The sequence below is a fragment of the Rhincodon typus genome, chromosome 1 (genome assembly GCF_021869965.1).
Source record: "Rhincodon typus isolate 14 chromosome 1, sRhiTyp1.1, whole genome shotgun sequence".
Classification (NCBI taxonomy): Eukaryota; Metazoa; Chordata; class Chondrichthyes; order Orectolobiformes; family Rhincodontidae; genus Rhincodon; species Rhincodon typus.
Window position 1 is genome coordinate 104211202 of NC_063332.1, and position 14428 is coordinate 104225629.

A 14428-nucleotide genomic window follows, 5' to 3' on the forward strand; every position below is an offset into this window, starting at 1 on the left:
TGTGGAACTGGATTCCTGATTTTGTTTTTAGATATGTGCATAATGTGGGAGGAGTATTCATAGTCGATGAAGTCCAAGTGGGCTTTGGCCGAGTCGGGAAACATTTCTGGGCTTTCCAGTTACAAGGAGAGGACTTTGTACCAGACATTGTCACCATGGGCAAACCCATTGGAAATGGCCATCCCATGTCCTGTGTAGTTACAACCAAGGAAATTGCAGAAGCATTTGGAGCATCTGGTCTTGAATATTTTAACACGGTAAGTTATTGAAGATTCTAGTTCTAAAGATTTTAGAGAATTCGAAGTGTAAAAAGTAATCATATTGAACATGGAGATTCTGGATTCCAGGTCTTAGATCAGAACTGAGTTAACTGATCATAGGTAGGCCAATGGAAGTTCCATCGTAGTTAGCCAAGCACCCTGAACGAGGAATCAGCAAAATTAGTGAACAGCTTCTGTTTTTGACCACCATCCACTGATGCCACCTTCTGCCCTTATGGAAAGGGCATCTAGTATTGCCCTCACTGTCACTGAATAAACTACTAACGCTTACTTCCAGATATAAATTTAGAATGGGGTGAGGTCATGGAGACTGTTCCTCTTTGTAATACAAAACCCAATGAGATTTAATGAAGGGAGGAGAATCCAGACACTGTTGGGGGAGGGAGGAGGGTGTGTCAGTGTTGTTAGTCAATGATATGTGAAGTTACTACTTCTGTGAAGAAAACCTAAAATAATTCCTGATCTAAAATTGCAACATAACTAATGTCTGGACGGGTGTGTTCCTTCCTCTGTAGACAGTGTTTCACCATGGTGAAAAATCTTTAAAAAAATAATAACAATACACACATTGTTGTGAAAAGAGTTTCAATTACCACAGGAAAGTATCTCAGAAGTGACTGTCTATGATGTACGATGATCTCGGTTAGTCATAGGGAGTGCTGTTAAATTTGCCTGGACATGTCAACTGTGTCTTCCTCAGTCCAATTCTTTCTTTCTCCATTCTCACCCTTTGATTGTCTTTCCTCTGCCGAGAGGATTCTCTGGCATTTTTAATGTTTTTCTGTTTCTTGGCAAAGAAGTGACCTAGTCCAAGTTTTTTTTATAGTGTTCTTGTGACAAATATTATTACCTTGACTCAGCATTGTTTTTAACCTTTAGCTGCTGTTAACACTAACAATCAGCATTTAATTAGCACTTTAACAAAGTAAAATGACCAGAGGAGCAATGTCAAACAAAATTTTATACCCTATACATTCGGGGATTTTTATGGTGGAACCAAGTCAAAGATGTTGTTTCTAAAGAATACATTAAAGAACGAAATGAAGAAAATCAAAGAGGGAATTCTCAGTCCAAGATAGTTGATGGCATGGTCCCTAATCTTGCTCCAAATTGAGGATGCTCACAAGGCCAAAATTAGAGGAGTGCAGTTATCTCGGAAAGTTGTGATGTTGGAGAAGGTTAGGGATAAGGAGGGACATGGCCACGCCTCAATAAGAAATTAAAATTGAAGCTTCACTTAAACTGAGGGTCTGTGTAGGTCAGCAAGATAGTGCATGAACAGAATTTGATGCAAGTTAGGACCTGAGCAGCAGAGCTTTGGATCACCTCAAGTTTACGGGTGGTGGAATTGAGGAAGGTGGTCACATATGCATTGAATAAGCAAGCTGAAGGGCATCAAAGGCATGGACGAGGGTTTCACAGCAAATGAGCTCAGGCAGGAGTGGAGTTTGGCAACATCACTGAGGCAGAAATAGATGATCTTCATGATGGAAACACAAATTCCAAACAGTTTGGATACTGGAAATCTGAAATAAAAGCAAAACATGGTCAAGTCAGGGGTGGCACTATGGCTCATTGGTTAGCACTGCTGCCTCACAGCACTAGGAAACCAGCTTCGATTCCACCCTCGGGCGACTGGCTGTGTGGAGTTTCCACATTCTCCCTGTGTCTACACAGGATTCCTCTGGGTGCTCTGGTTTCTTCCCACAGTCCAAAGATGTGCAGGTTAGGTGGATTGGTCATGCTAAATTGCCCATAGTGTTCAGGGATTTGTAGACTAGGTGGGTTATAGAGGGATGGGTCTGGGTGGGATGCTCTGAGGGTCAGTGTGGATGTGCTGGGCCGAACGGCATGTTTCCACACTGTAGGGATTCTATGATCTATGAACGTTTGTAGAAAGCAAATGAGATATAATCTTTTCCTCCGAGTTGATGAAAAAATATGCAGGAATATAGTAGGTTTTGCAGTTAGAGCTGTAACAGCACATACAGAGCTAGTGAAAGTTCAGAGAGGGGAAAGTATAAAAGGAAAGGTCTATGGTGAAAATAAAAGCAGAAGATTCTGCAAACACCCATCCATTAAGCAGCAGTCAGAGAATCAGACAGAGTTTCAGTCCAATGGTCTTTCATTGACCAGCACTTTCCTGTGTTTTAGGTATGTACCATTTTCTGTCTTCATTTCCAGTTTCCATCGTCTATTGATTTTGTAAGGTCTGCGGTAGGTTGGCAGGCAGCAGTGACAAAATGACAAGAAAAGGATGATGGTGAAAGCAAAAAAGTGATGGTAGCAGTGACAAAGAAAGAAACAGAAGATTTGTCTCAAGGGGGTGGAAATAGGAAAGCAGAGCCATCCAAATAGTGCCATCCAAAAACAAAACAAAAAGGCAAAGAAGTAAAAAGTGAGCAGAGGTTATGGTCCCAGTCTCCCTAGGATTTGTGTGGTTAGGCTGGGTTCACTTGGGAACAGAAAAAGAGACAAAAAGGAGATTTGAATTGGGGTGCAACAAATATTATGAGAAGCCTCCCAGGTCTAAGAGTCAATAGCAATAGCATAGGCATGAAGTCATTTGCAGAAGGATTAGAGGGAAGTTGTGGAGTAATACTTTCACCCAGAGTGTGATGACAATATGTAACTTACTGCCTGAAAGGATTATGGAGACAGAAACATTCATTGCATTTAGAATATACTTGGATATACACGTGAGGTGTCTTACAGGGCTGTGAACCAATAGCAGGAAACCGGGATTCAGCTCTTTTTCAATTGGCACAGCCATGATGAATCAAATAGCCCACTCCTACGTCATAAATTTACTGAGTTCTAACATTACTTTTCTTTATTCTTTCATGGGACTGGGTTGACTGGCAAGGCCAGCATTTGTATCTATCCCTAGTTGTCATTTTTTTAGGGACAGTTAAGTGTTAACCAGATTTCTGTGGGTTTGGAGTTACATGTAGGCCAGATGACAGCAGATTTCCTCTCCTCAAGGACATTAGTGAACCGGATGGGTTTTTACAACAATTGATGATCATACTCATAGCCACCATTACTGTGACTAAATTTTCATTTCTTTTTTGTATTTATTAGTTGAATATAAATTCAAACAAGTTGCTTTGAATCCATGCCCCCAGAGGCTGGTGCTCTGGTTCGCTAGTCCAGCAATGTTCCCATGGTGTTACCAACTCCCCTGTCTTTGAGTAGCTTCGCATGATAATCAGGCAGTTGGGTACTTTTTTTTTGCTATTGTTATGACAGGTATTCTTGTAAGTAAAATATCTCTGTTATGGGTGGGTTGTAGATTTGTGAGCAGGTATCAATTGCTTTCGTTAACTTCAACTTTTTTTAAAAACACTTTTGCACATTTGAAGTTCCATATGGGTGTTGGAATGAGGAGGTGGGCAGAGTTCTTGACCCTAACCTACCTGTACATATCTCAGTTTGGAGGTAACCCAGTCTCGTGCGCTATTGGTCTGGCAGTCCTGAACATCATCAAGAAGGAGGATCTCCGTGGGAATGCAACCAACGTAGGAAATTATCTGATGAACTTACTGAAAGAACAGCAAGCCAAACATCAGCTAATTGGGGATGTCAGGTAATATTTGGCCAATACAGATTGTTAGCTGTATGTGAATGAATCTAAACTCCAGTAGACAGGATATATGATAGATGGATCATCACAGTAGTGTATTCGTAACGCTATCCAGCTAGTGACTGGTGGAAGAGTTCTTAAACTTCGAGGGACACATGGGTGGTTTTAAGCCCCCAGGAATATTTGGGCTTATGTTAAGTATGACACTAAAATGTTAAAAATCCCAAACCCCTTTCCAACCTGCCCCACCTCTCCTTGTCTGAGCAAGTCTGAGCAGACAAAGGCAACTAACTCACTGCCAAGTGGAGTGTGGATCATTTTAAATATTTCAATGAGACTGAATGCCTCAGATTTTGCCTCCATTTTAAACTTTCGGCTGACCACTCAGTTTCCCCTCCCCAGCCCTTGTTCTGTTGGCCTCTGTCCAAGCTACTCTTGAGCTTCATCAGTCCCCAGTCACCACCCCACTATAATCTCCCACCTCAGTCTTTCCAATGTCTCCATCTCTCATATCTGCAGCCTGATTCCAAACACCTATCCTCCCCTCAGCGTTTTGATCGATCTAGCTGCACACACCCATAAATATGGAGCCATTGTTGCTCATTACTGTACTGTTCTTATTGATATGTAACTAAAATCACATTGCCGAGCTGCTGAGAATTTCATATGGGACATTTCTATTTGGCTGATATTGAGTTGATGTGCTCTTCTTTCGGAACAACCCTCGCTTGGCTAAGCCAAAGTGCTTGTACAGCCTAGCCTCAGGCACTCTAGGTGCACAATGGAATGTTGCAGGAGTTCAATACACCACAGGCACGCAGCACCACAGCACAAGGTACTGATGAACTTTCCACTGGTTATCCTGGGATGGTCACCCTCCCTGTAGCATGGTTATCTGGTGCAGAGTTTCAGTTCCTGGAAATGGAGGACTCTCATTGGTTCCATGACTGAGCCTAACTGACTGATCATGGAATTCTTATGATCTTATAGTTCTTGTCTTTCCCACTGGGAGAAGTCACAGTGCTGGGAAGTGTTGCTGAATTCGGCGTGCTGAGTTGCTTAAGTGCAGCCTGTTTTTATTAATTGAATGCTGTGTTAGATAAATGGGTTCAGAGATAGTAGGAACTGCAGATGCTGGAGAATCTGAGATAACAAGGTGTAGAGCTGGATGAACACAGCAGGCCAAGCAGCATCAGAGGAGCAGGAAGGCTGACGTTTCGGGGTATAGAGGGAAGGTCAGAGGAGCAGTTAAAATTACTGGAACTAGAGTGCCCTGAGGAAGTTCTACAGCGATGCCCTAGGACGGTAATGCTTCATTCCCTCTGATCACCACCTTTTTACTGGCTTCATACAAATTTTCCTTCGTTGCCCCAAGCATGGATATACTGCACAATTCCCATAGATTGCAAATGATTGGTGGATCTAGTCTTGAGTGTCAAGTTAAACATGCCATTTCTTCACTAAACTTAATCTTTCTCTCACTGCAGAGGTGTAGGATTGTTTATTGGCATTGACCTGGTTAAAGATCGAAAGAAGAGAATACCAGCCAAGGCGGAAGCACAATATATAATCTACAGGTAAAGTGCGTGCAAGCTTCTGAGGCTCTTTGTTTTTGTAACTGTTAATTGAAAACCAGAGCTGATAAAGAAGTCACAAGGACTGGAAATGTGAAATAAAAACAGTAAATGCACAAAAGGTACAGAAGGTCATTGGAAACTTGAAAGATAAATTCTTGTTTAATGTGTCAGCAACTCTGAGCAACAGTTTCAATTCATATTTTGGCTATCCATCCAGATTGTTGTTCATCAGTGGAATGAACCCATATTTTGAAACAGTCAGTGGGTGTCATGAAGACTGGGGTCTGGAAACAATTTCCTGCCACTGTGGGGCAAAATGTGTAGAGCAGCCCCTTCATGCATTCACTTTCTTTGGCATGAGTCCCAAACCAGCTGTCCTGTTTCAATGGCACCAGTGAACTTCATATGCCAAAGGCATGCCCTGTTGGGACTCTCTGGTTGTGTCACAGTGGGCATCAGACTGCTAGACCCACTGTGCACCAGATACATTGCTGTCTACACCTCTTGGATTGGAGGGAGTAAAACTGGACATACAAGGGAGAATGGTTAAGCCAAGATTGAAGGTTTTGCAAGGGACAAGGCTTTTACAGCAGAAATCAAGGCTACAGGAAGAAAACTTCACTCTGTTCAATGTAGTAAACCTCTCTTTTTCATTCCCATAGACTCAAGGAAGAAAAGATATTGTTGAGTACTGATGGGCCACATCGAAACATTCTGAAATTTAAACCACCAATGTGTTTTACTACGGAGAATGCCAAGTTTTTGGTAGAGAATATAGACAAAATTCTCTCAGGTATGCCATACTATAGAGAAAAAGAAATGTCAATGTAGTTAACTAATCTACCGTTTAGGGGCAGATAAAATACTAATAACTCCCACTCACCCTGCATCCAGGAAGCAGAGGAATCCTGTTCGAGGAAATACAAAGACAATATTTTGAAAAATGCTCCAACTGGTTTTCATTCCATTTTTATGCCTTCATTGCAGAATGAACTACAAAAATGAGGAACATAAATCTATATTAACATCCAGCCTTCCATGCTGAATGTCTGTCTCACAAAGGGTGGTACTCATTCTGGCATGTGCTTTCTGCTCTACCTTGTGTTTGCTTTCCTTCCTTTTGTTCTCAGACTTGTCAATTCTCTCCTCTCCTTATTATTGGTCAGAAATCACACAACAACAGGTTATAGTCCAACAGGTTTATCTGAAAACACAAGCTTTCGGATTCTTACTCCTTCCTAACACCTGAAGATGGAGTTAGATTCCAAAAGCTTGTTTTTTCAAATAAACCTGTTGGACTATAACCTGATTTCTGACCTTGTCCACCCCAGTCCAACACCGGCACTTCCACATTATGGCTTATTAACGGTGATAGTTCATTCTTCAGTTTTGTAGGCCTTCCCTAGCTTGACGCAATCTCCATCCTTCTCCATATTATAACAGGTGAACCGATTCCAATCTTGAGAAGCAGACCCTTTGTCATAAACACATCTGCATTTCAAAGCTATCAGACAAAAAAGGGGAATGCAGTGGGATTAAAATGCTGCTCTGTTACAATCTGACATCTGGATTCAAATCTGGTGCAAATGATGAGATGCAAATCTCACATTTCAGGAATGACAGTGCCGATGATGTAAAGTGCACTCAGTTGTCTCAATTCAAACCCTGTTGGATTTGAGCCCACGAAAACTTTGCACAGAATGCCTCATATGGCTACTGTGGGAATGGTAACGCCGCATTGAAATGATGCTGTGACATTGCATTTTAAATCACATTTTTGAAATAGAGGGGATGTATTCATTTAACTTTCTCTGTACTTGACCCAGGAACACATAATATTGGCATGAAATGACCAAAGAGGGAATGTGTTCCATTTTCCAGTATTGTTACTTTCCATCTTTCCACTATTTTTGTGTACAAAAATACAAAAGCAAACCAACTATATAAATATGCATTTTTATGAGTATAATCTCAAACTAGTCTCCTAGGTTTATCCTGTCATCTTTCATAGCAAGGATCAATGATTCATTGAGTTCCATGCATAAAAGATGAAATTAATAAAAGGCAACGTTCAAAGTTGCAGTGTGATAGAAATGTTTAAACTGTAACAGATGCAATCCTGGAATAAGTAACTGCTCTTTAATGTGTAAGCAGAAACTATATACAGTATATCATAATACTTTAAAGCCTTGGGTAGACTGTGACACCTTCTGGCATTAGGGATATGGGGGTGCAGGGAAAGTGTGAATTTACTGACACTTTAACAGGCTGCCACTCATTCAGAGTGTGCTTTCTTAAACCAACCTGTTTCACTATTTTCTCTGTGTTGCCTCTGCCAGGAAGTGAGTGGGATGCATCACATTTCGGATAGATCGGACTTAATAGCATGATTTATTTCCCTGTCCCTTTTTTTTGGTACATTTGTAAATTAACAATCTCTTGTCATTTTTATTTGTTTACATTTGTAGATCTTGAGAAAGGAACCAGGGTGGCAGTTCCAAATGAGCAGCTGAAGCCAGTGGAAAATGGCATTCCATTGACCCTTGGTGGCACCAAGAGAAAGGCATGAGAGTTCTTTTCATTAAGAAAGTTTCTTTGGGTTTTCAAGTTCAATGTGAATTTAAAGACATGGATAGCATTTGAACAGAACTGAGTCCAGGTTAATCACCTTCAATCCTGCTTCCAAAAAAAATGCAACTAGATGAGCCAAGAGAAGTTTAGGATCCCATGTATTCTGCATGTGGATTGCATCATTTCCTGGATTATCCCAATTATGAAGGTTTAATGTCCTAACACAGTATGAATTCAGCATGAATGTGTGTGGTGCACGACAAATAGTACACAGTGGAAATATAAATACTAGTGCAGGTAACTACATCATGTGGTCTGGTCCTGAGGCATTAAAACCCTAGAAGCTTTCGAAGGTCAGACACTTCTCTGTGAATCAACATCAGTCAGGGTGCAAGTGAAGGGAGTAAAATTGGCTTCTGGGCCTCTGATCCTGGAAAGGGTTAGGTCAGCCGCAATCTCTTAAACTCGAGCAACATCAGCGACCAGCAATATCCCCCCATACATCACCCACTGCAACAAGGTTGTGTATTGATGGACAGTGGTTAGGTGAGAATAAAACACTCACTGTCCAGCATCAGTTTGAAGCCTCCGCGATGTCTCACTGGGCAGGCTCGGCTATGACTCTCAGTTCTAGATTATTGTCCAGGCTGTTTGGTGAGTTGCCAGTACATCCCGCTCAGACACCAGTGGTCCCCTGTGGCCTTTTTGATCAAAAGATACTTGAAATTCAAAATCAGGGAGAACCGTTGAAGGTGTGGTCATTTTTTACTCCCCTCATGTCACTAGGTTTTCTGCCATGTGTAAGATGTCAAGGGAAAATGTCATTCATTGATTTTTCTGACTGTGTTTTAAAACAGACTCCCCATGCCAGTGTTTCTGAGTTGAATGACAGCAGCATAAGTGAACGCTGCCATCCTGAAGCTTTACAGAGTGAAGAGTCTCCAGATGGAAAAAGTAGCCACTGCAACAAAATTGCTTGTGGACAACATCAAAGTTCCTATCAAAGTGAAACTGGTGCTGTATCATGCAAAAGGATTAGGACGTGAACTGCATGTTGTGTCCTCTTTGCATGTTGCCACGTTCTGCCTGCATATGAAAGGGTCTGTCGCACTTTGTCACATGCGCCATTTAAATTCAGCATCTCCAGCCTTCTAACAAAGTTTCTGTTTTAATTTTAATAGATTTGCGCACTGACAATTAACTACTGCTGGAATCTCCTTCCAGGTTTTCCCAATCCAAAACCAATCAGGTGGGGTGACCTAGATTTCCACTGAGGTTAAAAGACAATGAGGAGTGGATTGCAACCCCAAATGTCTCCTTCTTCTTGGAAAACACCCAGGAAAATCCTATATTTTTGAATTTGAAAAGATTCCAATTTATCTCAAAAGTTATTTTTTGTAAGGATCTATTTTGTCAAGCATATTTTGAGTGTGATGTAATACTGCCCCCTTCGTCTGGATGAGTGCAGCTTCAACAACATTCAAAAAAGCTTGGCACCATCCAAGCAACCCCCTGGATTGCCATTCTGTCCATCAATTCCAAAACTCTCTCTCTTCACTACTGATGCACAGTGGCTGCAGTATGCACCATCTACAAGATAAACTGCAACAACTCACCGAGCTTCCTTCAATAGCACCTTCCAAGCCCATCCTGCTGCCATCTAGAAGGACAAGGGCTACAGACAAATGGGAGCACTATGACCTGCCAATTCCTCTCCAAGCCACACACCATCCAGACTTGGAAATGTGTTACTGCCCCTTAATTGGGCAAAATGCTGGACCTCCCTTCCTTACAGCCAGCCCTGCAGCAGGTTCAAGTTGGTAACTCACCACCACCTACTCAAGGGTAATTGTGGATGGACAATAAATATTGGCCATGCTAGTGGTGTCAACATCCTGTAAACATATTTTTTTTTTAAATGCCAGACCCCTGATTGTGAAACCAGTGAGAATATGAATTTAAACTAAAAGCATGTTCCTTGAGGCTCCATGGTATGCAGCCACGTGGCATGAGGCATAGCATTTGAAGATGCAGTTTTAATGAAGAAAGTAATATTTCAATGTGTTGAATTTAAAATTTATATAGATCTATTATAATAATATAAAATTATCTCCAACAAGCCACTTTCTACTTGATGGTACGAACAAAAATTCAACTTGCATTTTCTAAAATTTGTTTTAAAAAAGATTATCACAGATGATTGTGATTTTGAAATTTCTATTGAAGGCACCTTTCTTACTATCAATTTGGCTATTGATTGCAAGTAGAGAAAGAAAGAATACTGTAAGGAACTGAAGATATATATTTGAATCTGTTTTTTGGTGAAATATGTTGATTTTTCAGAAGTGTAAATCAAATCTCTATAGAAATTGTCCTTCAAGTGTTAGGAATTTTCAACTCAAATTAACCAAACTTTGATTTAAAGTGGAGAAATTGTTTTTTAAAACCATATTAAAACAATTCTCCACCCTGTAAAACAAGAAAATATACAAACAATGAAACACTGAGCTGCAGATGTTTTGCTCTCCAAATGGTCAGAGACCAGACTTAGTCTAACAGATACACTATGGATTTTGTCAAAGGTCCTGACACACTAACAATGCAGTAATTTCCTGGGAAGTTGAAACTTCTGATGGTCAGTTACCCAGTGTCTGCAACCTGCTGAAAATGTCTCCAACTCTGAGCTGGTGTCAGAAACTTCAGAGAATTCCAATTTAGCTTAATAGTTGGCCAAGAAACGTTAGAGAAATCAAAACCTGCTCTAATTCTGGGCCTGGTATACTACACCCTTCCCCCAACAGAGACCTTACCTACCCCACTTTCATCCATAACCTGTGAGACTATCCACTCATCCATTTACTTCACACACTTACCTTCTCAAAAGTGCCTCTTGGGACTTTTAATCCTGGAGTATGCCAGTTATTGCTGTAGTCTGGGAATGTACTTGATCACTAGCACTGACCTTGTGCTGCTCTGAATGATTTCCTGAACGGGTAAGCTCTTCACTAAAACAGGTGATACCTCCTTTTCCCTAACTTACTGGCTTCTTATTGTCACTCCACAGAGACATGGGGGGGAATTCAATACCCTCCCTTGAACTGGAACCAGATGTGGTGGGCAATAAATTGGGCAGAAGGGTGCCCTGCTGACCTCCATGAAGTCTGAAGTGGGAAAGCTCATGGACAGCCTTCCTATAATGCTGCTTGTTGAGGCCCTTACGAGAGAAAACCCAATAAAACTTGGAAATGAACATGATCTGGTCTGAACTTGTATACTTGAAAATTCAACTCTGGTTTGGACCAGTACATTCGTTTCTAAGTTTTACTTCCTTTTCAACTAATGTCCACGTAAAAGAGCTCATCTGCCGTTGCTGATATTCAACCAGCACAGGCCTGGCATTCACTGTGTGAAAAAAGTAAGAGGTTCTCGGAAGGCAGGATTTCTGCCCTGGGGTCTTTCTACTTGATTCTAGTGGGCCTTCTGTAATGGAGGCAATGTAGAACTATTGCCAGCTGTCTGACTGTGAGTGAGACCTCAGTCATCTGGATTCAATACTGCCCATAGTCTAGTCTTTTTGACATTTTAAATTGTTCAATTAATCTTCCTGAAGTTTATACTTTTCTAGCACCTATAAGTTTATTGTGATAACTAAAGGCCTTTAAATAAAGGATAAATCTGCTACCGCTTTGTATTATTCAGAGCCCCTATATCACCATGTCATTTGAGTCCTCTTTAGCATCCAAACTATAAGTGAGTACTATGTTGGACTTAATGCAGTACGAATGCCTATCAGTTTACAACAATCAACATTAATGCCTCACCCACCTCCTATAAATTTAATAGGAGATTTTAAGGTAGCATCAACATTTTATTCTTCTGTATGCAATCTGTAGAACCATATATTAATCAGCTTTTCATTGATATGGTGCTGTAATACTGTAACAATTTTGCAGAAGTGGTTCCTTCTCACATGATAATGTCAATAGTGTAACATCAATCTGTACAAATGTAATAAATTGCGTAGCACAGTTGAGGTAGTCCAGTCGTATGTATTTGATCCAGTCAGCATTCCATTTGCTGCTGTCTTCAGAGCAAAATGATGGTGTGCCGTTTAGAGATCTTAAGGAATTGATGTGTGTGTGACTTCTATCTGTTCCCCATGCAGCTTTTTGGAGCTTTTAGATATGACCATTATTTAAAAACATCATTGCACAGTGATTTGTGCTCAGTAGCAGCTGGTAAAGAACCCAAGTTGATTTGAGTAAATGTACTAAAGATATTAGCAGCTGGCAAAGAAGAAACATTTGTTCCAACAAAATTTCCTGGATTTCAGCTCAGGTCCTGAAATGAAGTAACAACACACTTTATGAACAATTGCAACTACCTGGCACTGGGCCCCATATTGTAACCATCAGAAAATCAAGCACAACAAAGCTAGGTCAGATTAGCCAGTCAGATTAGTCAGATTAGTCATAGAGTCATGCAGCATGGAAACAGACCCTTCAGCCCACACTGAACAAGTTTCCCAAACCAAACTAATCCCACTTGTCCGTGTTTAGGCCATATCTCTCCAAACCTTTCCTATTCATGTACTTATCCAAATGTCTTTTAAATGTTGTAACTGTACCTGCATCCACCACTTCCTCTGGCAGTTCATTCCATGCACGAACCACTGTCTGTGTAAAAACATTGCCCTTCATATCCTTTTCAAAACTTTCCACTGTCACCTTAAAAATATGCCCCAAAAGTTTTGGACTCCCCCACCCTAGGGAAAAGATCCTTGCTATTCACCTTATCTATGCCCTTCATGATTTTATAATGTCATCCCTCAACTTCCTACGCTCCAGTGAAAAATGTCCCAGCCTTTCCAGCCTATCTTTATAACTCAAATCCTTCAATCCTGGCAAGAGCCTGGTAAATCTTTTCTGAATCCTCTCCAATTTAATAATATCCTTCCTACAGCAGAGCAACCAGAACTGGACACAGTACTCCAGAAGAGGCCTCACCAATGTCCTGCACAACCTCAACATGACTTCCCAACTCCTACACTCAAAAGGTCTGAGCAACGAAGGCAGGTGTGCTTAACATCATCTTAACCACCTTGTCTACATGTGATGCAAGTTTCAAAGAATTATTTACCTGAACCCCTAGGTCTCTCTGTTCTACAGAACTACCCAGGGCCCCACCATTAATTGTATAGGCCCTGCCCTTGTTTGTTTTACCGAAACGCAAATGCTTGCATTTATCAAAATTAAACTCCATTTGCCACTCCTCAGCCAATTGGCCCAATTGATCAAGATCTTTTTATAATCAAGATTATAATTCAAGACCATGTAATCAGATTCACCCTGTTTTTCATCATCTCCTGCATGTTTTTTGTAACACTTAAAATCGACCAAACTTCCCTGCTACTGAACAAAAACACTGACCCTGAAAATCATACATGATGTTGCTCAACTTTGGTCTGAGGGCAACAACCTCCCAGCAGGAAAGATCACTCACGTAGCCAGTAAATAGTAACAGTATCAAATGGCTTGCATAACTAATTGATCAAGTTATTGAAATGCTTTGCCCTTCCAGGGGAGCAAGATAACATTTGAGCAGAAACTAGAGGCTTGGGCAGCACTGAAAGAAAAATGGTCTTAAATCTGAAATGTATCAGAAATACTGCTGGTATATCAATGAACGCACGATTGGTAAATTGACATTTTGAACATAGACATGGGCGTGATGGTGCTGGATCAGCCAGTCATTGTGGACCACCTGATCTTCCTTTCAATTGAATACAAGACATGTGGAACAGGCCATCAAATTTCTATTGTCGATTTTCTGCCACTGCTAAAAGTGAAAATGACAGCGCCCCATCCACCTTATTGATGTCATGTGTGCAGTTAAATTCCCAGTCCTGCAAATGTTCAAAATTTGAAAGAAAATGCTAAAAACACTCAGCAGTCCTACCAGCATCAGTGGAGAGAAACTACCAGGTCAAGCTCTTGTGTCCATTGCCTCTGTTCACTTTTAACTGTAATTTCGAACATTTCTGATGGAGGATCAGCACCCGAGATATAAACTTGTCCATTAGCCCACTGGGCGACCTGTTGTGTGTTTCCAATGTTTTCTGTTTGTGTCTTATCCATTAAGCCCACTGTCATTGTCCTGGGACTTAACCATGGAGGTGAACCCATAAGCAAAACCCGAGTCAGACTGGATTGTTAACATTTGTCACAAAATAACCACCCAGAATTACTCCATTATCACTTGAGTGCACTTTGAGTTGGCAAAACACTGTGCCTCAGCACAGGCGTATTATACCCTTCACTAACTGTGCTGTTGCAGCAAGTTGAAAAGAAACTTCTATAAATAACCTGTTTACTATAGCAAACTGCTGAATCTTAGAAACAAAATACAGAGTG

The 14428-nt window shown here is 40.9% G+C and overlaps 1 protein-coding gene across 2 annotated transcripts in view; it reads left to right on the plus strand.

Moving 5' to 3' along the window:
• The window catches only part of LOC109911531 (ethanolamine-phosphate phospho-lyase-like), a 32899-nt gene extending 23358 nt beyond the window's left edge, over positions 1–9541 (plus strand). For both annotated transcript variants that reach the window (XM_048594389.1, XM_048594441.1), the window contains 6 exons: positions 32–257; positions 3716–3870; positions 5355–5444; positions 6107–6237; positions 7913–8007; positions 8873–9541. In XM_048594389.1, the coding sequence (XP_048450346.1) occupies positions 32–257; positions 3716–3870; positions 5355–5444; positions 6107–6237; positions 7913–8007; positions 8873–9061 (886 nt within the window). In that variant the 3' untranslated portion in view covers positions 9062–9541. The remainder of the gene's footprint in view (positions 1–31; positions 258–3715; positions 3871–5354; positions 5445–6106; positions 6238–7912; positions 8008–8872) is intronic.
• The last annotated feature ends 4887 nt before the right edge of the window (positions 9542–14428 follow it).